Source organism: Scomber japonicus, chromosome 14 (assembly GCF_027409825.1).
Source record: "Scomber japonicus isolate fScoJap1 chromosome 14, fScoJap1.pri, whole genome shotgun sequence".
NCBI classification, from domain to species: domain Eukaryota; kingdom Metazoa; phylum Chordata; class Actinopteri; order Scombriformes; family Scombridae; genus Scomber; species Scomber japonicus.
Genome location: NC_070591.1, coordinates 33,487,391 through 33,510,121, shown reverse-complemented (window position 1 = coordinate 33,510,121; position 22,731 = coordinate 33,487,391). Strand labels below are relative to the sequence as shown.

General features: G+C 39.3%; 1 protein-coding gene across 1 annotated transcript in view; it reads right to left on the bottom strand.

Annotated features, from left to right (window-relative positions):
• Window positions 1-2,069: 2,069 nt before the first annotated feature.
• The window catches only part of ttc27 (tetratricopeptide repeat domain 27), a 93,583-nt gene continuing 72,921 nt past the window's right edge, over window positions 2,070-22,731 (bottom strand). The window contains exons 13-20 of the mRNA XM_053333630.1: window positions 18,263-18,490; window positions 17,375-17,473; window positions 16,821-16,873; window positions 15,936-16,101; window positions 6,931-7,128; window positions 6,653-6,764; window positions 3,628-3,728; window positions 2,070-2,401 (exon numbers count right to left, since the gene is read on the bottom strand). Coding sequence (XP_053189605.1) covers window positions 2,276-2,401; window positions 3,628-3,728; window positions 6,653-6,764; window positions 6,931-7,128; window positions 15,936-16,101; window positions 16,821-16,873; window positions 17,375-17,473; window positions 18,263-18,490 — 1,083 coding nt within the window. The 3' untranslated portion in view covers window positions 2,070-2,275. The remainder of the gene's footprint in view (window positions 2,402-3,627; window positions 3,729-6,652; window positions 6,765-6,930; window positions 7,129-15,935; window positions 16,102-16,820; window positions 16,874-17,374; window positions 17,474-18,262; window positions 18,491-22,731) is intronic.

The following is a 22,731-nucleotide window of genomic DNA, read 5'->3' as shown; positions in this document are numbered from 1 at the left end:
CAATCCTTACATGAGAAATCTGTCCAAACTAAAATAGTCTCTCTTCCAAGTTAACTAAAATGTGATGTAATGGGGGTTTTGTGAGTGGTGACATCAGCGCTTCAACTGAGGAATACCAAGAATTCTGGGAGAGTGAATTCTGAGGCAGAACAAGCAAACGTAAGTTGCTTCTATTAAAGCTGTCCCCTGGGTGATGACAGAACAGCAGCAAATCACTCTTATATGGTTTATCTAGGAATAGCATTCGGGGAATTTACAGCCCCATTAAAAAGATTAGCCACCACTGGTGACTGATCTTGTATCTGTGAGTGTGATATCAAGTGGTGATAAATGAACGATACAGAGCCTGAAATGGCTCATTATTTCTCACCGTTTTTTTTTTGTTCCGTGACTGCTGCGTGAGGCTGGAAATGTGGACTTAATGCCCCCTAACCTGACCGTTAGCTCACACAGATCGGTATGCAGAAATCTGCAGCGATGATGAGAGGAGCACAGAGTTTACAGTCTTCATAGCTACCTAGTCAAACGTTCACTACCTGTATGTTTCAGATACATGTTGTGGCATTCCATCCATCGCACGATAACAAGCCCTATCATCCATGGACAGTAGCGTCATAAATAGCATTCATGTATCGCTATCTTTAACAAGTCCTTTCCATTCTTATCAGTGTGTTACAATAGGCTTTTCCTTCAAAGCACAGGCAGAGGCTCTGTGTGCTGTGATAAAACAGGCCCGGCAAAATAAAACATGAGCTCCATTATAGTAAAAAAAAACAAGGGAGATAAAAAAAAAAAAAAAAATCCTGAGCAATGTCAAGGTTATTTTCCTGCTGGGTGAGAAAACAAATTGGAGGAAAGATTGTGGGATCCTCCCTGCACTAACTGGATGAGCAGCCTCTGACTATTAGTGTGTGTGTGTGTGTGTGTGTGTGTTCACCATCTCTGGATGAGTCACGAAATGATCTCTGAGCATCAGAGCGTGCTCTCTGCTTTTTAATAGCCGTTTTAAAACTCAGAGCACACAAAGTGAAGTTGTTCAAACACTCGGTACTAAAGTGAAGTTGTTCAGAGTCAAAATGGCTTCCTCGCTAACACAGGAAGTTGTACGATTGTAGCTAATGCCGCAGTTTTTTAATATTGTTCAGAATGGAAGTACAAGCAGCCAAACAGGAGACTCTGCTCACTTTATTCTCCATGTTGGAATTCACAGTTGGGGAAATTTGGGATTTTCTGACAGCTATGATAATTCCCACTTAGCAAAAAGAGCTAGTATCAACAAAATGGCTGCTACAGGCCAACATTACAGGCTATTATTCTGAAAAACAATCTGATATCAATTCTAATTCAGTTCATTAAAAAGGAGTTGAAATTTACCAGAATAAAACTAACAAACATTTATTTTCATTATAAATTAATCTGTCAATTATTTTCTCGTTTTGGTCTTTAAAATGCCCACAACCCAAATAAAACATGTTCAGTATACTCAAAGTCTTTGTTGTTCTCTTCACTGTGCAGGATGATGGCTGTGCATTAGAGACGGGACTATGAGCTGGATTTGTGACATCATGACTAGTTTGGAGGATAATCCTGGTATTATAATAATAATAATAATAATAATAACTAACTACAAGTGTGATGTAGAAACTTGAAGTCTCTGGTGCACAGTTACTGTCAGTTAAACCATAGTCATTTAATATATTTGCATATTCATAGATTCTTTAATGAGGGACAGGGGGAAGATGCCCTGTTAAGGATATTAATGTGGTAATTCTACTTTTTTGTGGAATAACAATATGAAACAAAAAGCAATTGTTCCAAGCTAAGTACATTTGTCTGGAGGGAATCTTCAAGGAAACCAGGAAATATTCACATTAGAAAAGCTGGAACCAGACAATTTGGACATTTTTTTTTACTTAAAAAACAACAAGGATTAATTACCAAAATAGTTGGCACCTGATGGATTATATTACTAATCCTCACAGCTCTGAAGAACTGTAGTGTGGTCATAGCTGGACACGTATACATTTCTTCATTTGAATGATTAAGAAGCAAACATTTAAAATGCCATATGTTTTATTGTTTGATGCCTTACAGTCACTGTTAAGCTCCAATGTGAACAGACAGGTATAAAAACATGATTATGAAGTGAGTCCTCTTCAGTTGTACTTTAATGTTACACAAAGCTGCAGACTGCAGATGTAGAGTCTCGCACTGCTCAGGAGACTCAGGAGAAAGGGGGGCGGGGGGCGGGTGGGGAGCACTTCTGTGAGGATGGTCACTGTGATTGGTCACGCAGCTTCCCACTCAGTTCCTGCAGCTCAGTGATGACTTGCTCCAGCGTAGAGACTCCATCCTGCAGCTCAGCATGGACCTGACCCGTGGCCACATCAGTGTGCATTTGCTGGAAGAAAGTAACACGGAGGAAAAGATGAAAATGATGCAGTGCAGCAACATCATTATTATTTTACTCAATAGCTCAGTAGAACTACATTATAGTGTGTTATAAACCATTTATTAAATATTTACATTCTACTAGGGGGACATAACGAAGTGGTATAAGCTATTCTTAAAGTTTATGTTGGCAGTATTACTATGTTTAAAAAATAATGTGACATCTTTACATTCAGGTTGGCCAGAGTATTTTAAGTCTAAAACTGTCTGCTGTGTTTTTGTATGGAACAAATTACTTAAGTACTGTGAATTGAGTTTTACAGTATTAACAGCATTTAGAACTCATACCAAAGAATGCATTATAGAGCCAATGTTTTAAATACTGTGAATGAAACAGCAGGATTCTGCCCTGAATGACCCGGGTGACTTCAACCTGGTAAAATCTTCATGTCGACAATTTGGACTGCTGGATTTAGAAATTGTTCAGACAGACAACCTGAACGATGTAGCGATCTGGCAAAGCTTTTTGTGTCCACCTGCATGGTGACATCACCAGCTGGACTCCATAAGTGAGCTCCTGCTGCTGATACACTGTTGTTACCTGCTTGTTGTGCCTTACTGCAGGAAGATAAAGAGTCAGGGAGCTTTTATAGTGGAGCTATGATACTTCAGTTGATGCCGCTGTAATATAACTGAGCAAAGAGGCAGCTGACATCTATAACCTGCTGCCACCAGCACTCTGCTTCATTTTCCACTAAATATTTGGCTCAGAGCGAAACAAAACCAGTCGAGCGTATGGTCATATTGCACAACAGACTTACATTTCTTTGTTAATGAACCAGAAGATGTTCACATTACAAAAATGATCATGTGTGTGTCTGGCATGCCACACACACACATTTTTTTTTACCAATACCAAATACTGAGCTGGACAAAGTGAAGTATTAGAATTATATGAGCATGTGTCACTCTCAGTTTGGTGGAACAGTGCTCATATAACAGAGTGTTTTATTTCATTTGAGAGTTTCTGAAAACGTCAAAGCTGATTTGAACTATGAAATAAATCTGTCAGCTTTGTGTAGACTTATATTAATAATATGCCAGGATGCAAGAAAGCATCAATACAACTCAGCAATGTCTTGATGGTGTGTGTTCTACTATCAGCTGAGAGTAATGAAGAGAAGTGATGTCATAGAGAGGGGGGGAGCAGTGGACTGTTTTTGATGGATTTTGTACCTTTGCTCTGGTGACCAGACTCCTGAGGCTGAGGCGGGTGGAGGAGAGCATCTGAAGAGCTTCTGCTGGATTACTCTTCTTCTTACTGCAGCTGATGGTCACTGAAAGACAGAGAGACATTCACATAGTCATTCAATCTTATTAGATCATCTGCTTTCCTGTCTGTTGCTTTTCCAGAAGTAACAGTTATCTCATAATATAACACTGTCAAAAGGACCTTGTCATGGATGGATGGTTGCAGCTTTTATGTTCTTTTAAATTCAGACTGCATTACAAACAAAGTATGTGGGGTACCACCTAATGTACTAGATCTAAATAGACAGCATGTATCAGTACAGCTGCAACTACTACTACTTTCATTATCTATTAGTCAAGTCATTTCTACATGACAGCAGCTGCTCTGAGGTCAGAATATTGACAGTGTCACCATCCTCTCCATCTGATTGTTTCACAGGTCGGCTAAATCTTTCACTTTCACACTTGGAAAGAAAACTAGCTGTTTCCTGTCTCCTCGTTCTGTCTCTGTCTCCTTCCTGGCAGTGCAGCCTGTCCCTGCCTCAGCGCTGACTGTAAAGGTCAATCTGCAGTGATTTATGAAGGCACTTCCCTCCTGCTCTGCTTTATCTGTCCTTTGCTTTCTTTTCTTTGGAGTCTTGTCATCTGTGTGGCTGCAGCACCCACTCCCATGGTGAGGGTCAGTAGAGCTGAGTGGAATGTGTAACCAAGGGTAGAGGTTATACTAAAACACTCATCTCTGTGCACTGGGGCTCCACTGTGGCATACTGACATAATACATAATAATAATAATAATACTGAAAATAAAGGCAAACTGTTGATATTATTTTATCTAAATATAAAATGATCAACTTCCATGCTACAAAAATGATTTAAAGACTTTTATGCTTGTCAGATCAGCCACAGGAGAAACTGCCCTGAAACCTACATCACGAACATCATTGAACATCTCTATATCCAATATTCTAGCCTTTGAAGGATAACATGATATTAACCCTCTCATGTGCAGACCCAAACCAACAATTAATTTATCTACTAAGTGTGTGTCCAAAAACTGCTCCACTGTTGACCAAAAACTATTAAAAGACTACTTCACATTGTACTCCTATAATATGGTTTGACTCACAATGGGCAGTTTTAGTTGAAGCAGTCCTAATTCAAGCTCCACTGAGGCTAACTTTCAGCAGCGAGGCTAACTTTCAGTATCCAGCTTGGCTTGTCGGGTCATTGTTTTAGGATTTGGTTTTAGCAGTAAGTAATCATTTCAATCAGTTCATAAACAGAATAGTTCAAATGGACAAGAGGGCATCAAGAATACATTTTCACTGCATTTTTCTCTCTCGTTTACTGAAGACTGTTGGAGGACACAGTGCAGCGTCTACATATTTTGGTGTTATGTATAGTCTACACACAGTATGAGAGGAAGAAGGTGGAGGTAGCAGGTCATCTGACACACAGATCAAACATTAGCACCTGGCCACATTGCTATTCTGTTCATGGTAGCTGCTGGCCACTTCTCTAATGTTTAATTCAGAGCTGTGTGTCTTGCTGTAATGAAAACATCTGGGGATTGTGGAGATTAACAACTAGACTGGAATCAAAGATACATCTCTCCCATTCCCCTCCTCCATCCATCCTTTACCCTCCTCTGAGAAGCCTGGACTGATTGTTTGGTAAGAGGTTACATAGCCAGAGGTAGAGGAGTCAAGTGGCCTTTATTTCACAAGGGTGTTTGAACACCCATCTATCATGGGTGCAGGAGATGCAGCTGCCAATGCAGAGGCACCCAGGGGTGACGCAACCTACAGCCTGATGGAGTGGTGATCCCTCATAATGATTCCTGCTTCTTCTGATATGGTTTTAAGTTGAATTGATTATATAAACTATGAGAGCTGCCTGGATGTGGAGCAAAGTGTTGGTTGAAGAGGAAATCTTTCTTGATAATGGTGTTTGGAGAGACGCCAAGGTTCAACAAAACAATTAGGACCGATGGAACAAAGCACTGGACTGGTGGAGGGACCAAATCAGGGACCAGATCACTTGTGTCTTTGCAATATGGGAATAATGGTTCTCAGAAATGTGGAAGTAGACTAGTTCCAGGTCCCACTTTGAGTTGAAGAGTTCAATGGTACTTGGAGGAAGACAAAGATACAGAAACATGGGTTCATTGGAGAGTCAAGGGAAATAGTGTGTTCATACATACACATACACTATAAACGTGTAAAACGAAAAAGAATTGATCCAACTGAAGTAGGTGTTGGAGGTGTAATAGAACAGAAGGTAGTCTCCATGTTTTGTGGGACTGTTTGGAGATGTGTATTCCAGAGTACACGAAGCTAAGTTTATTGTGTGATTTCACACATACATTACATATGTATGGGTCTTAGTGAATGGATGGATGGATTTATGACTTGAAGTGAAGGACATTACACTATTTTCAGTATACCAACACTACCTTGAAACAACACAAAGGATGGTCGCATACACATTAAGGAGGCTAGAATTTCCACCAATTAACCTTAACAAGGGACACCGGTGCATTGAAAACCATTCCAGGTGACAACCTCATGAAACTAGTTGAGAGAATCCTAAGACAGCTGTTATCAAGGCAAACACTGGCTACTTGAGGAATCTAAAATATGAAACATACTTTCGTTTAACACTTTTTTGTCTAATACATAATTACGTATGTGTTATTTTATTGTTTTGATGTCTTCTGTACTGCTGTAAAATGTAAAAAAAGAAAAGAAAAAAAGACAAATAAAGAAAATCCCTTGACTGAGAAGGTATATCCAAACTTTTGATGACAGGTACTGCATATATTAAGAGAACAAAAAGACATTGCTCAACTCTCAGCAAACACAGTTTAATTTTTAACTAGATGTAATATTATTGTAAATGAGATTTATGATCTTGGTTTTGTATTTATATATGTGTAGTTAGATGTGAACCCTAACCGTAGAACCCTAACCCACAAGGTTTCTGTGTAAAAGTTGGACAGTTTTCTCACCATTGCCCATATTGATGGCTCTTGTGATGGCCTCCTTGAAGAGAGCAGGTTCCTTCTCCCAGCCGCCAGCCTGAACCTCACAGCGATGGGCCTTAGACAGGAACTGCAATGCCTGAAAACCACACAGGAACACAAACAATAAGTCAAGTCTTTGAGGCCACATGAGATACAGCATGTGTGCTGGTTGTTAGAGCACAGTGTGATTGTTGGGAGTGGGTAGCAGCGATGGGGAGAATGTTAAAAACACGCTGTGGAGAAATGCTGATTTCGGCACCAACTTTTTCGTTATCCTCTGGGTTGGAGCTGTGGCCATCACCATACAGCAGAGCATACTGCCGCCAAATCTCAGCGTCACTGCTGTGGCGGGAAGTGACCCGACCCAGGAGCTCCTTCAGTTTGGGCTCTAGAGAACTCGCCTGCCCACCATGACTGTCTGTCAGGTTTTCCACGACTGCCTTGACCAGAATCTGTAGAATCTGCCAGAGAGAAAAATAAATGATACTTCAATGGAAGATTTATGTTGAAGAAAAAATTCCCGATGCCTCAACTTGTAAGGGTGATGTAATAGGTTTGAATTCTCTGCAACATGCGATCCCATAAATTACTGTTTATTAAATAGCAGGATGCCAAATCCACCAATGGAGGAGGCAGGAGGAGGAAAGTAACTGGATTTATGGGTGATGTGGTTTTAATTTTACAAACACTTGTGCTTGTAATTACATTGGCATGAGACAGCAAATTATCACCACCATGGTCTCACTGGTTTATAGTAATTATGCCAATGGACCACAATTATCTACCAATGCTTCACTGATGATGACAGAGCAAGTCAACACAGAACATGCACTGCTGACATGAGTTCAGAGTAGACTGTTTAGCATCTAATACTTGTGGTTACATTTGGCTCACTGATATCAAAGCTGGTGTTCTGAATCAGTGATTAATGATAAGAGACCTGCTTTCTTTTCGCAATAGTTTTTGGGAACTTATAACTGCGTTCCAGGAATATATGTGTTTTGCTAATTTAATTTCTTCTCATAAAACAAGCCCCCAGGTTATAGAAAAGTTTGGCTGTTTTCCATTGTGGTGAATATCTGCGCTGAATTGTATCGTTTTATCGAGTTCATTAAACAAACAGTCTCTACAGTAATAGTTTATACATATATTGTTTCTTATTTCCTTTTCTTTTTAATTTAGGTTTGTGTGAATATAAAATCGTCTGTGTGATACTGACAGGATGAATCTGGATGGGCAAAGAGCAGCATTTGCCCCTCATTACCATTACAGAGGTGCACTTAACCTCTAGCTGTGAATGTGTGATCAGTAAAATAAAGCCTGGTTCCCAACAAATTCAGATTAAAAATGTGTATTTATACGGAGTCTTTTTCTTTATTGTCACACAATACTAAACTGCTGAAGTACCTATTGATGAAGTTGGGGGACTAGTCAACAGTCCTCAATGAAGCTGGGTTAGATATTTTCACCTGGTACTAACATGTGATCTGCTTCTGGATACATTGTCTGGATAACGACGTGATCCATGAGCCTTTGCATTGTCACCTGGCATTAATAAGCTCTTTTGATATCTTGACTCCTCATGCTCTGTTATTAGATATCTATATACCAATTAGCAAGGTGGGGCTGCTGGATTTCTCAACAAACAAGTTGCATCCAAGGTCTTTATAACCAACAGAGTTATGTGAGCTTTCGACTTGTTTGGTGGATGTTCTTTCTGAAATGTGGTCACACTGTATAGAGTGCATTAACATCACAATGTGAGCCCGACCACTTCCAAATATGGATCCGGTGGCATTTCCATCACAATATGTTCTGCATGCATTTGCACATTGCGTGAACATGAATTTATCCTCCATATATAGATTGCATGTTAATACAAGGTGTAAATGGGCTCAAGCTCTAAAACACTGGATCTTCCTATAATGCAGCATTTTTTATTAGACCCTCCCTTCTGGTTTAACACCCACATCTTTCAAATCCACATCCCAACTTTATGAGCGCAAGTCAAGATAACCCCAATGACATCATCAGGTTAGAATAAATGCTACAGCTGGTACAGACCAAGTCAGCTGGACTTGATGTGTGCACAATGGGGTTTTTTGATACCAGATAAGTTAAAATCTCACACAATCTGGCTTTAAGATTTAGGTTTATGGTAACATTAGGAGATAGAGATATATATCTAGAGATAGAGATATATATCTATATCTAGAGATAGAGAGATAGAGAGATAGATAGATAGATAGATAGATAAATATATATATACACACACGTAGTGCTTTTACAAATTTAAACATACAAAGCATGTGTGGTATTTCACTTTTTGTTTTAAGAATATTATCGGCCTCCTGAGTTGAATTCCGATAAGCTCTGCTATCTTGAAGTTCTCCGCCTCCCACCAGTCACTAATGAACCATCTGTCAGGCTTCTTCTGTGTGCGACTGGGAGGCCTTTCACTGCAGTGACAATTAAGATAAATCAAGTGGAAGGCTATGGAGCAGACGTCACGTCAGACATCCTCCACATCTGTTCACAACTCAACACACACAGGCTGCAGGAAACTTGAGGCTCCTCAGTGACACATCAGAGCATATATTCTCTAAGCAGAGGAGGCCAAAGATCAACACATGGGTTGATCTCATCATGTGGGTACGATGTGAGTGTCTCTGATGTCCATTTGATGTGACACTTCCTGAGATGAAAATAACATTAAAATCCATTAACAGGACTTGGTTTGATGTATCCTCCAATGATGTCAATCACCGCGGTGATGTGACATATTAAAAGGTGGAAGCTGCATGGGTGACTTCTGAATCCAGTGTGTGAAATTAACTTGAAAAGTAATAATCTGTCTGTTGAGGAAAAAAAGGAGAATAACACGAATGACAGGCCAGACATTTCCTCTGAAGCATATTTGAAGTTTACTTTTAGATCACAACAATGGAAATAGAAGAAAAACTTTTTTTTTCTCTCGGGAGGTTCAGTTCAGTCTATTGTGCCTGTATGCACATGAAGGTAGGTGTGTGTGTGTGACTGTAAGATTCTTGTGTTCCCAATAAACCCCATGAGGCACAAAGCTCAGTCATGTGACCCCTCAGCTCCTTTGAAATCTATCAGCCAGTCAAAGCCCTTCTGTCACCAGCCCTCTACACATTCCCTAAGAGAGGAATTCATGGTGGTCCCGACACTATCTCCCCACCCCTCACACTCTGTCTGTGCTAAAAACAACCACAGCCAAGAAAAAACTAGGAAACATAATAAGGCAGAAAAGTAGCCTCATAATTGACTGTAGTGCTTTTACAAATGTGACTGTGATCTGATTATAGAGTTAAAGGAGACATAACACTGACTGTCACCCCACTGCTCATGCTGGTATAAATAGAAGAGTAAAAATGGAATATGAAGTCATTTGAAGTAAAAAAAACAAAAAACAAAAAAAAAGACTTTTATGTGATGTTTTGACAGATTTGTTTTTTTAACTGAGGCGAGGAGATGGTGGTACATTTGTTCATTTTATGTAAAAATACATCTCGCTTTTCTTTCCTTTGGTGCAAACTATCAAACACCAGTCAGGCTTGTATAAAGGAACAAACATGTCTATCTCTTAACTGTCAATATTGAGTGCTGGCTGGGGTAGCTTAGAATTATAAAAATAGGGAGGAGAATTATGTCTAGCAACTATTGGAATGAAAAGTTTGTGTGATATATTCTATTAAATTAAGAATCTGTACAACAATAATATCAACTCAGGTATATTATCACTTATCACTAATTATTACTGTTGGACATAATGTCACATTTTTTTAATTATATTTTTTACTATTATTGTTTTTTATTGCTTTTGCACCTATTATTTATTGTTCTTTATTCTTTTTTTATTGATGCTCTTCTATTTTACCATCCACTTTGCTGCTGTAATAAAGAAACTTTCCCCATCGAGGGACTAATAAAGGAATATCTTATCTTATCTATGTTCACCGTACCAATCTTATTGCTTCAGTTTCAGGTTTTTGCAACACAAGCTGGTAAAAAATATTGAAGGTGATATGAGTACTCTACACTGACTCTATGAAGGCTGAAGAAACTGACAGAATGACCCCAGCCCACTTCATATGCAATTAGGGAGAGCACAAATGAAAAGATGTGTAAAAATGAGCAGAGAAGAAGGATTATGGTTTGTCTTTGAGTGATCACAAAGACGTTGGGCTCGTCATAAGTTTGCCTTGAGCTGATTATTTGAAGATTATTGGGTATATTGCCATATACTGCAATTTACAAGAAATACCCTGATACCATGACAGTGAATTATGAATGATGTGAGGATTTAAATGATTGCCTTAGCACCATCATCTGGTCAACAGCTCCCCTTAAAAATTAAAACATCTCTTCTCCAGACCTTTGTGTTTTATCCACCAAATGTTTCCAGCCATCTCACCTTCAGCTGGATGTCTTAGGTCTTATAAACATTATAATCATCCTCTTATTCAAAAATGCTACAGTATATACAGAATATTATTACTCTTAGTCAATGCAAATACTTCTCAGAAAAATACAGAACATAACATTATAATCATCTTTTAACAATATTCTGTAGCAAATACACTCTTTCATCTTAACCTCTCAATGAGTTAAATGGCTGAATATGAATATTTCAATTTAAGCAAACAAATTCTGCATTCTTTCAACCACATCATTCATTTTTCAAACTACCGAAATAAAATTTTCAACTGTCCTCAAGTGTTGTACAAGTCTTTTTATCTGAGCACGAAATGAATCCAGTTGACTATAAAAATGTCTTCCGTGGTGTTGTTTAGCTCAGTGGTTAGAGCACCCGCCCCAGTCCTCTACTGGCAACAGTCCTCACTGCAGGCGACCCCGGTTTGAATCCTGCGCCGAGCGGTCCTATCCTGCATGTCATTCCCCCCTCTCTCTGCCTCCTGTCTCTTGTCTATCTCTACTAACCTGTACATTAAAGGCAAAAAGCCCCAAAAAATATACTTTACAAAAAAAAAGTCTTCCACTCTTATTTCTCATTTGCATTTTATATTAATAAGTGAGTGACAGCCTTTGTGTTGTATGAAATGGTTCCTCTGATGTGTTTCTAAGGATGTCTGGCTGTGTTGTGACACTGTGTGTCAGCTCTGCATTTATAATGTCCACCTGGAATCAGTGTGATTATAGTTTGGACAGCTTTTCTTTCTTTTTTTTTAGTGGGACATGTGTGATGTGTTTTAATTTTCAAGAACTTGCAGTGAAGCTCCCGCTGGTCCTCACCTCGCTGTGTGTGCCTTCTCAAAGCAGGAAATAGTTACAACATTGTCCCCTGAACACAACACTTTGTTTCTCCAGTAACATCCTGTCCTGGCTTCTAGCTTTACCATCAGGTCTCATGTACACAGGAAATGGACAGATTGTTTGACCTTCCACTTCAGACACAACATGAGCTTCCCTATAGTGTTCAAATCAAAACATCATGTCAAGTCAGATAATTGTCATTGAATTATTATAATCTAATATGAAGCTTAGGATAACATTTGGTGAGTGCATTGATGCTCGATGGGGGATTTTAATGAGTGAGTGGTCATTCCTCTGGACTGGATATATTATAACTGGCTTTGCTCTAGTGTGATCAAGACAGGGAGATTCACTTGAAAGCTGGGAAAAAGCTAATAAGTTGAGTCTTTTTGCTGCATGCATGTTTTCCAAGGTCAGGAATGAGCTCAAGTAAAAATATGTTCTATCTGGCTATCCAGGAGTTTATCTGAGTTATTAGCTGGACGACGTGTTGTTGTCTCGCCACCAAGATATGCAATCTTAGTGGAGAGAGACTGGCCCAGCCACGCTCTCATAATGACTACGAGACTTTGATGTAACTGTAAGCCGTCAATAATTGATGTGTATGAGGATGTCAGTGACATTATATTGTAAATGCATTAACCCTCCTGTTGGACAACAGGTGTTAAATCAAAAATGAGCAATGGTTTCATTTAAATGCGGCCTATTGACCATCATTTCCAAAACAAATGTGTAAGACGTGAGGTAATAAGTTGGAATGAAGTTGGCTAAAAAGGTCCAACACAGAATTGGATGATAATTTGTAACTTATGCTTTATAAACAGTCAAACCAGATGGGGTCATGGTCGACAGAAAGACAACAAGGAGGGCTAATGAACTACTTGGAGGAGCGTGCTGCTGACCTTTTAAACTTGTGTGCTTTTGTATGTCGCAACCTAATTGATGAGACTTATCGTAACAAGACCAGCATAAATGACCATGCTGGGAAATTGCCTAAAACAAGTAGCAGACACAAGGAGCAAAAATATTGCAGCAATTTCCATAAAAAATGTAAGGTAGTTTGGTTATTGGGCCAAAGAATGCAGCCTATCATTTTGAGGCAGAATGATTTCAGCTTTTCCCACAGGGCCCAAAGCTGTCTTCTTTCAACTTAACAGCTCAAAACTACAAGACCAAAACGATCACGTCTGAAGCAGAGAATTAATAATGAAAATGATGCCACTGGCTGTTTGGGTTTGTTTATTCAAAGCTGATGGTTAATTTTCTAGTTAGAATGCTTTGGTGGGTGTGCAATTACTGAGACGTGATTAAGAGAGGCTTTCCCTTCAGTTGTTATAAATTATTCTGCATATGTGACCACAATAAAGAACATTCATTAGTACTACAGGGAAGAATAAACAGTACGTTTGTGTTTTGACAAGAATGCACCTGCTGGGTGTATCATGTGACTGGAGAACAAATCACCTATTCTGTCTACTGAAAGCTGTCACACATTCATCAGTGTTATGCTGCTAAAGACAAGACTTTTCTTTTTTACCTCTATGTCACCCTGACATGATTATGTGATGTGTTGCCAGTGGTCAGTGTTGACAGCAGCACTCTCCATTTCTAAATCCACTTTCATACGTTTTCCATCATTTGTTTAGCCAAGTTTATGTCCTAAAAAATGTCAAAAAGGTACCAGCATTTTCATATCCACAGACAATCAACACATCAGTTTACGTAACTCATGATAAATTACTTTAATCTACAACGTAGCAGACATGAGCTAAAATACCTTTCATATGTAAATTTCAAGTTAATTTTCTGTAACAATGTCCAGCTTCCAAAGAGTCAACTTAGTTTCAAACTGAGAGGAGAATATAGCTATCTTATTATCTCTTTTTTGCAAACCCTGAAATGTGAAACCCTGAATCTGAAAAAAACTTACTAAATTTGAGTCCTGTAACTCAGGAGGAATATTATTATTCTGAAACACAAAGCCTGGGTTATACATTTACTTTAAAAAAAGAAAAGAAATGTACTTTAAGGTTTTGTTCATTTCAACTGTTAACTCTTGGAGCAAAATAAATGAAGTTTGGTTCAATTGAATGATGCATGTTCATTTATTGCTCAGTTAGTGAGAAAGCTAGCTAGCTTGCCAACAGTCAGCAAGCTAGTTTTCTAAGTCAAGCTAGTTTTCTAAAGAACAGGTTAACTGATAGTTAGTCACACAGCTAGCTAGGAGAGCTACTCTGACTAACTATTGTGTTAGCAGCTGGCTAGTGCGTTAGCAGCTACAAGAAAAAGCTAATGTGGAAGTAAGTTATCTGCAGCCAGTAAAATAAAGCTGTGTGTGTCTGAGTATAATTTTATTTTTTTGAATTTGTGAAGGGGATGTAAGATAATGTGGAGATTCTTTAACAAGCAATTTAACCTTTGCTTAACTTACCTATAAGTGTAAAAACCAAAAATCATAGTAGTTCCATTACTATTTGACCCTGTACATCATGGCTTCTTAAAGTCTGGACCGAAAGGTGAGTCCATCTGGAACTAGTCTATACCTTCATGCTACGGATTTAATGCAGTATTAAGTTAAGTATAGCGTTGTCTATTTGGAAATACATTTTCTATTGATCAATACATTTCTAGTAACATTAAATATAAAAGCTGTGCCTTAATTAAGGATCTACATCTTATAACTTTGACGAACCCTGCTATACATTATCTGTATATATGATCTGATTAGCAGTAAAAAAAACAGACTCAGGTGCTGTTTACTCTTATAATTTCATTTGTAAATTTTAATACTGTATAGTTTGGGAAATAAGTATTACACTCATCAATATTTTGTATTATTTATTTCCAATAAGGTTTTTTAACATGAAATTCTCACCAGACTTTGATATACTATTAATTCAAAAAATCCACACATGAAGAAATAAAGATATTTCATATATCAGTATTTAACACACTAAGAAAAAGCAGGGCTATAAAAAGGCTTTTGTTACCAAGGTGAAACATCTCTGATGGGTAAAAGCAAGGAGTTTCCCAACACCTTTACAACCTGATTGTTGCAACACATTTCAATGGAGCCTCTGAATCATCCAGTAAGGAGCATTATGTGGAAGTGGGAGGATCATTCCACCATCAACCAACACACACAAGAGATCCTCACAAGATTTCTGACCAGGGAGTCAGAAGGTTGGTGAGAAGAGTATCTCAAGAGCTAAGAACCATTCAGACAGAGCTCCAGAAAGACTTGGAGGCAGCAGGTACAACTGATGCAGAGAAAACAATAAGCAATGCACTCCCCACCACCATGGCCTCTATACACGCTCACCCTGCAAGACTCCATTACTGAGGAGAAGGCAAGTTGAAGCTCCTTTAAAGCTACATTTGGACAAACCTATGAAATACTGGTCAGAGAAGACCAGAATGCACCTTTTTGGTTGTTATACTACACACTGTGTTTGGAGGAGAAATGACACTGCACATCACAGCATCTTGAAGCTGTCATTACAAACAAAGGATTCTTCACTAAGTATTAAATGCATTTCAGTTAGCATGTTCAGTACTTTTTTCCTGTTTCATTCCACTTTATTAATGGCCTTTAATGTTGTGATTTCTTTATGTGTGTGGATTTTTTGAGTTAATACCAAAATCTGGTGAAAATTTCATGTGAATATTCTAACTGGAAATATGTTAACCGATTGTCTAGTTCAATACTTATTTCCCACACTGTAACGGAACACTGTCTTCAATCTTTTCCCTTTCTTGCCCTTTTCTAGGATTATTTCATCGTTCGTGACAAGAAGTGAAGTGTTATCAAATCAATCAGCCGTTGTTAGATGTAAGAAAAACCAGCAGATTCAGGTCAAGACATCCTTTTGAGAGTCACAGCTATAAAACACATTAATTCCTTACAACACATACTGTCAGAGAGTGAAGTATAGTGTCACCTAACATGACATTAAGTGCAGTCCCTCACCTGGATGTCCTTGTAGTTTTCCCTGAGGTCCATCAGACGATGATAGGCCTTGATGGCTTCGGCAAAGTCCCCGATGTCAGTGCTCACGGCGATGAAGTTCTCCCAGATCTGCCAGTGTTCGTAGTTACACTTCAGGGCTTCCTGTAAGGTGTGGAAGGCTTTGTCTCTGCCAAGATGAGACAGACAGAAACCAAAGTTATGAGCATACAAAAACAAGAGATCTAATGTGTCAAATCCACTAACAGTATCTATAGTGATATTTACTTCAACATTTGGTGAAGGGATGATGCAACACTACTGACAGTTTTTAAGAAAATTGCTTCTGCTGAATTGACAGTTGTGCTAACCAGGTATTAATAGAAGCTTTCCTGCTTTACTTTTCAATTTCAGGCCTGAAAGCACATGAGTCTGAACAAAAGCTCAGAGACACTCAGGATTCACTGGATATCTCAGTACTGAGAGTCTGCTCTGCTAGGAACAAACACTTCTCTCTGTACTCCATCACGTCTTCCTGTAGACCAGACATAAAGAGCTCAGACTTTGTCCCATACATACACACTCGTTAATGCCGGTATCTTAATTGTCCAATCATGTCAATCAACTAATCACAGGTGTGCAGACATGGACTAGAGGTTCATTTTAGTGTTCATAAATTTAATGGTGGTGGTTTGAGTCATAAACTCAGGATCCTGACTTTACTGCTAGCTTCACGTCAGGTCAAATTTTGATCCATGATCTTGTAAACTAATGGAGTGAATTGTTTTGGATGTTTCTTGGTTCATGGTTGGTACGTGGTCTTACTCCCAATGCATACAAATTAACACATACTTCACCCAGATTATTTTCAATGCACGCAACATTCTCCAGGATAACACCTGTACTCACTTCTTGCGGAGGCGAATGTAAGCTGTGGAGAGATTGTTCCATGCTTCTGCATTCTGAAAGCATGAGGAGGGGAACGAGAGCAGAAATAGTTAGTATGCAAGAGATGTAGAGAACAATAATAATAACTTATGGAAGAATGGCAGAGAAAACACACAATTATGTACAGAGGCTCTCAAAGAGTGTCCATTCCATTTTTTGACCAGTGTGTGCGTATGTGGGAGTGGGAGTGGGAGACTTTCAGGGATACAAACCAGGCTTAAGACCAGCTGACTGGGGACAGCTTGTGCAATTGGAGCCGAGTCTCCAATTGGTAAAACTGAATTTTGGATCAGTGGTAAAGGTTAGGGTAAGTCTCCAGGAAATTAATGTAAGTCCGTGTAAATACCCCAAAAGTGACTTAAGTAAACCTGTGTGTATGTGTGTGTACCAGGTGTTTTAAAGTGAGAGATTGATGGGATGTCATTTTCTCAGTGCACTCACTGCTTTTTACTTTTCCACGTTGTGATGAAGCTGGTGAAACTTTGTTCTCTGTGCGTGCGTGTGTGCGTACTTACGTCTGGCTCCAGTCCCACACACCTCTGGAACGCTTTGGCAGCTCCCTCATAGCCCTGCAGGGCAAAGTAGGCACAACCAAGAGAAAACCACACTCCGAGCTGCATGCACACACACACAGACAGATAGACACAGACAAACACACACACACACACACACACACACACACTTCAATTAATTAATTTTAATGACTTGTTAGTGTAACCTGGAATGCCTTTTATTCAGTGTATAGCAGGTCAGCTGAGAATGCAAAATATGCTTATCAAGTAATTATAAATGAATATTTAAATATTCATTTACAATGCCTGTAATTAAGATTGCATTAAATAAATATTGATACATATAGTTATTTCAAGGAAAGCTCAGAGAGAATCATTAGGAATGAATAAAGCTGTAAAATAAAGCTTTGTAAGCATGTGGTCATAAATCAAAAGTGGACGAGGTGATATTTTGACCTAATGATGCTATATAAAGATCAGGGATCACTACATTTATCACATCTGAAGGCAACATGAGTGTCAAGTCAGCCCATGTGATAGTTATGGAGATATTTCACCCAAAACCAAAAAGTGCCAATTAGCTGCTGGTGTTAGATGATGAGTCATGGGGGTCACCACAGTCACTAGGGTACATCATGTAGGAATGATGTACAATATGCTGGTAATGACAGTACACATCAGAGGAGACCCAGTGTTGGATTAAAGTGTTCAGTTACAGGTGTGAAGTTTGCTCACATTGTGGCACAAAGATCTTCACCAGTCCTTATATTCTGACAGTTTAAAAAAAAAAAAAAACAAGTATCCATACTCTTATTATGAACAGCACCTTTACCTGCTGTTCTATAAATCAAATGAATCTTAACCCCTAATGCTACAGTGGTTTGCTTGTACCTGCATGGTGTTGATTTTGAGCGACTGCTCAAAGCAGTCGACACACTGCTGGAACTCCTTTTTGCGGAGGTGCAGCAGGGCTTTAGAGCGCATGGCTCTGGCGCTGCGTTGACCTGACAGCTCCCACGCCCGGTCATAGTACTGATGCTCCCTCAAGATGTCTCCCAGCAGGCAGTACATACTGGGAGTCTCCTTCTTCTCCAGTTCCCTACGGACGATGTCTTCAGCCTGAGCAGGGGATGGAGAGGATGGAGAGGATGGAGAGGAGGGGGACACGGTTATTGCAAGGGGAAAGATAAGTTAGGAAAGAAGTGTGGGATGAAGGGAAAGATGTTAAGAACTGTAGGACGATGTTGGAGGTGTAAGCAGTAACAGTAAACAAAGTGAAAGAGGAGTGCTACTCATGTGGGAATGTTGGGTCTCTTTAAATTAAATGAAAGAGTACAGTCTAGAACTGCTCTATGTGTAAAGTACCTTGAGATAACTTTTGTTGTGATTTGGTGCTATATGAATAAAGTTTGACTGATTGATTGAGATTGATTGATACAGATGGTAAGTACAGGACGAATGGATAGAGTAATGAGTAGAAAATGAGCAGTAAAAACACAACAGATACGGTTTGGTAAGAGAGGTTGACAAAAAAACAAAAAACAGAAAAATGAAGGCAGGGATTATATTACAAGTGGCGTGACTATCGAATCACCTGTGGACACTTGCACTCGTTGCACTCACTCTGCCACTACATGCTTTGGATTGGTCTTGGATGAGCTGGGGCTCACACTGTTGTGAGGGGGGAATAATGAGCAGATTGTTTTCTCTCTCCAAATCCCTGTATCTTGATTTAGATTGTGAAGTGAGCCAGTCTAACCACTGCAAGGCTGCGGGCCTCTGAGGCCTGACAGAGCCTTGGTTTCACTGCATTCCTTTGTTGAATCCTACTGTCAGGGGGCTGACTCTGGGCCAAGATCCTACCCCGCCTGGAAACAAGAAACCCCATCATTCTTATCTAAACTGCACGTCTCTGAACAGGTTGTACCAGATACAGCATTCTGCAATTACAGATAATATGAAGCTCTGATTAGATCGTGTACACTGAACATAATTGACCAGACAATGTCACGTTCTCGCTGACCTTACTTTGATGTAAAAATCACAGCAACAAACACAACTTTAAAGACAGTGTAAAGTGACATTTTCTTCTAAACACATTAAATAGGTCATAAATGTATTTCTAAAAAAGGTGTAAAAAGCATTTCAACCATTTAGATTTGAATTGTGGAGCTAGGCTTCACAAACTGTGTTTTAAGATGTCTGTTCAGGATTTAGTGGACGGATCTGAAAATCACCGCAGCGTTACCCACCCCTGCTGCTGTAGAGGTATAAATACATTCAGCGCACACTACTACTACTACAGTCTAAAGTTAGCCAGTTAGATGAGTTAGCTGCAGAGTTAGCAGCCGAGTTAGCCGACAAGCTAGCAGCTGAGTTAGCGGCAGAAAGCAGACATAGCGTCCATGTTTCTGGTAGAGGTGGTGACTTTGATTGACAGGTGACACTTGGTGGGGGCGGGGTTTCAGCGAACTCGGCGGGCACTCCCACAGCATTTGGGAGCAGAGAAAGAGACTGATTTTTACACAACTTTGAAGCCTAATTTTATATATGTGGCGATTTTTTTAATCATTCAAATTTGGCAGGGTGGTTAACAACACACTTTTCTGTGGTATGTCAAACTCAGAACACATTTATTCTTACTTTACACAGACTTTAAAGACAGTCACTTTGTATGTGAAATTCAAACAATTGTTCATGATTAAAAAAAAGATACATGTATATGTGGTATGCATATATGTATTTTCAATTTAAGTTCATAATGTTTAAATCTTAGTGTCAGCTGTATGCTGCTGTGTTGTGTTCTGGCTCTGCTGCATCTGCAGGACATGATTGACTGATATTGACCAGTGTATCAACTGAGGATTGTTTCTCTGCTCATCTATTTTTAATGCAACTAGTCTATTTTTTCCAGAGCAGCTTGCATCTCTCAAACAAATGCACTTCTGAACGTATGTAAATGTCTATATTTACTGTCTACGGCCATGCATTTTTTATCCAGTGATGCATTTCATTAGTGATGGAATCTGTCTTATGTGCACTCTTTGAATAAGTCACAGTTTTCCTGCTAACATTATTCAGAAAACAAAGACATTGCACAAACATAAAGAAACAAAGAGGTGTGCTGCTAAAATAAAGAGTAAACTACAGCCATAGAGTATCTTTTTTCCCCCAAATCGATCACAAACGAGCTGCAAAAGTGCATCCAATGTACTTGTAAAACAAAGACGTCTATTGGCATAACAACTCTGAACAGCTTGTCGTGGATATTCTAACCACCACCACGTGTTGTAGCCATTGTGCAAGCGTTAAGTGCTACAGCTGCATCCACTGGACACAGAAACCATAGCAGACAAAGAGCAGTAAGTCTAGTCTACAAAAGAGGAGCAGTGTTGGACAGAGACCAAATCACTCCAGACAAATGGATTGCCTTGTTATTTTGGACCTCAGTGACTACATAACATGGACTATTGGCTTGGACTACCACAGCACATGGTTTAAGACAAGAGGGGAGCAGAAGACTTTTATTATTAGCCAAAAGCACCTGGATAATCAAATTGGAGAGACAAAGCAGGCTGTAATTGAATAACAGATGCCTGGCAGCATGTAGGAGTCCCACTGATGGCTCCGGACAGACAGGAGGGGTTAGACATTCAGGTCAGAAACTAGCCTCTGAACATGTCAGCAACATGTTTAGTGATCTATAAGAACACTGCATGCTGTATTCTCTGATCTGTGTTTGCAGGTCCTATATTGCATGAGACCAATGCTGAATTATATGCATACTTATTGGGCGTATGAATGTTTATAAATATGGATAGGTCAAGTTTGTGTAATGGAGACGTGAATAAAAAAAAAAATTAGCCATGGTCTTGGATGGTTACAACCAGTGCCAAATCACAAACAATTGTTGGTAACAGACATTAGACAATAGATATGTCAAAGATCTTCTCTGTTACAGGTTCACATATATCAGGCATGTCCAAACTATTCCATAAAGGTTCATGTGGCTGCAGGTTTTCATTCCAACCAAGCTCGACTCATTCAAATCAACTGATTGGTTGGAATCGTGTGCTCGATTGGTTGGAACAAAAACCTGCAGACACACGGGCCTTTCTGGAATAGTTTGGACATGTTTGACATACAGTACATCATATTAGCAGAAAGTATCAGAGACATTATTCATGGCGGGCTGTAGCTTAGCTAGGAGTGGAACCCGCTGTGATCTTCTGCTGCTGTAGCTTATCCATTTCCAGGTCTGCTGTATTGTGTATTTAGAGATGTTCTGCATAGCACTGTTGTAACACATTTGATTATTTGACTTACAGTTGCCTTCCAGTCAGCTTGAGCCAGCCTTGTATTCTCTTCTGTCATCAATACATTTTTTGTTTGTTTTTAAAGTCCGTGTATCAAATTAATTTAATTAAAATAAATTAGGCTTCAAAGTTGTGTAAAAATCAGCCTCTTTCTCTGCTCCCAAACGCTGTGAGAGTGCCCGCCGAGTTCGCTGAAACCCCGCCCCCACCAAGTGTCACCTGTCAAAGTCACCACCTCTACCAGAAACATGGGCACTAGGTCTGAGAGCTTTCTGCTGCTAACTCAGCTGCTAGCTCGGCTGCTAGCTCGGCTAACTGTAGACTGTAGTAGTAGTAGTGTGTGCTGAATGTATTTATACCTCTACAGCAGCAGGGACGGGTTTATGCTAATGATCTATGCTAGTGATTTTCAGACCCGCCCACTAAATCCTGAACACAGAAATCTTGAAACAGTTTGTGAAGCCTAGCTCCACCTTTTTTATTAATTCATTTATGACCTATTTAATGTGTTTACAAAGTCTTTAATCATTTGTAGATTTCTGATGTTGCAGCTGAACCTCTTGATCACATCTTTATACTGTTATGCATCAAATTGCTGCCACATTATTGGCGGTTGAGATATTCACATTAACATGCAAGTGTACTAGTGTAATAACTGGTGTAAATAAGGAGCCACTGAACCCATTTTGAAGATTTTGTTGTTGTGAATCTAAAATACAAAGGTCTACAAAGGATAAATCCCCTGTGGATGATAGTTTCTGTAGTTGGGCTGGTTTTGTGTAAATGCTTTCGCACCATGGAACAAATGATTTTTTTTCTTCATGAATAATTAAGTTTAACTTGAACTTGAAAACCTTTGCCAAATTTCCTCCTTCATACCTCACAGCACTCAAATTGAATTCAACTAGCGAGCCGAAAAAACAGTTTGTGCTGTTTTTAATGCTGATGTAGGAAAATAAATGTACAGAAGTAATACACACACTTTTATAGAATCAAAATCACTGAATAGAGCATGCAAAATTAAAGTCGCCCCACCTTTCCTAC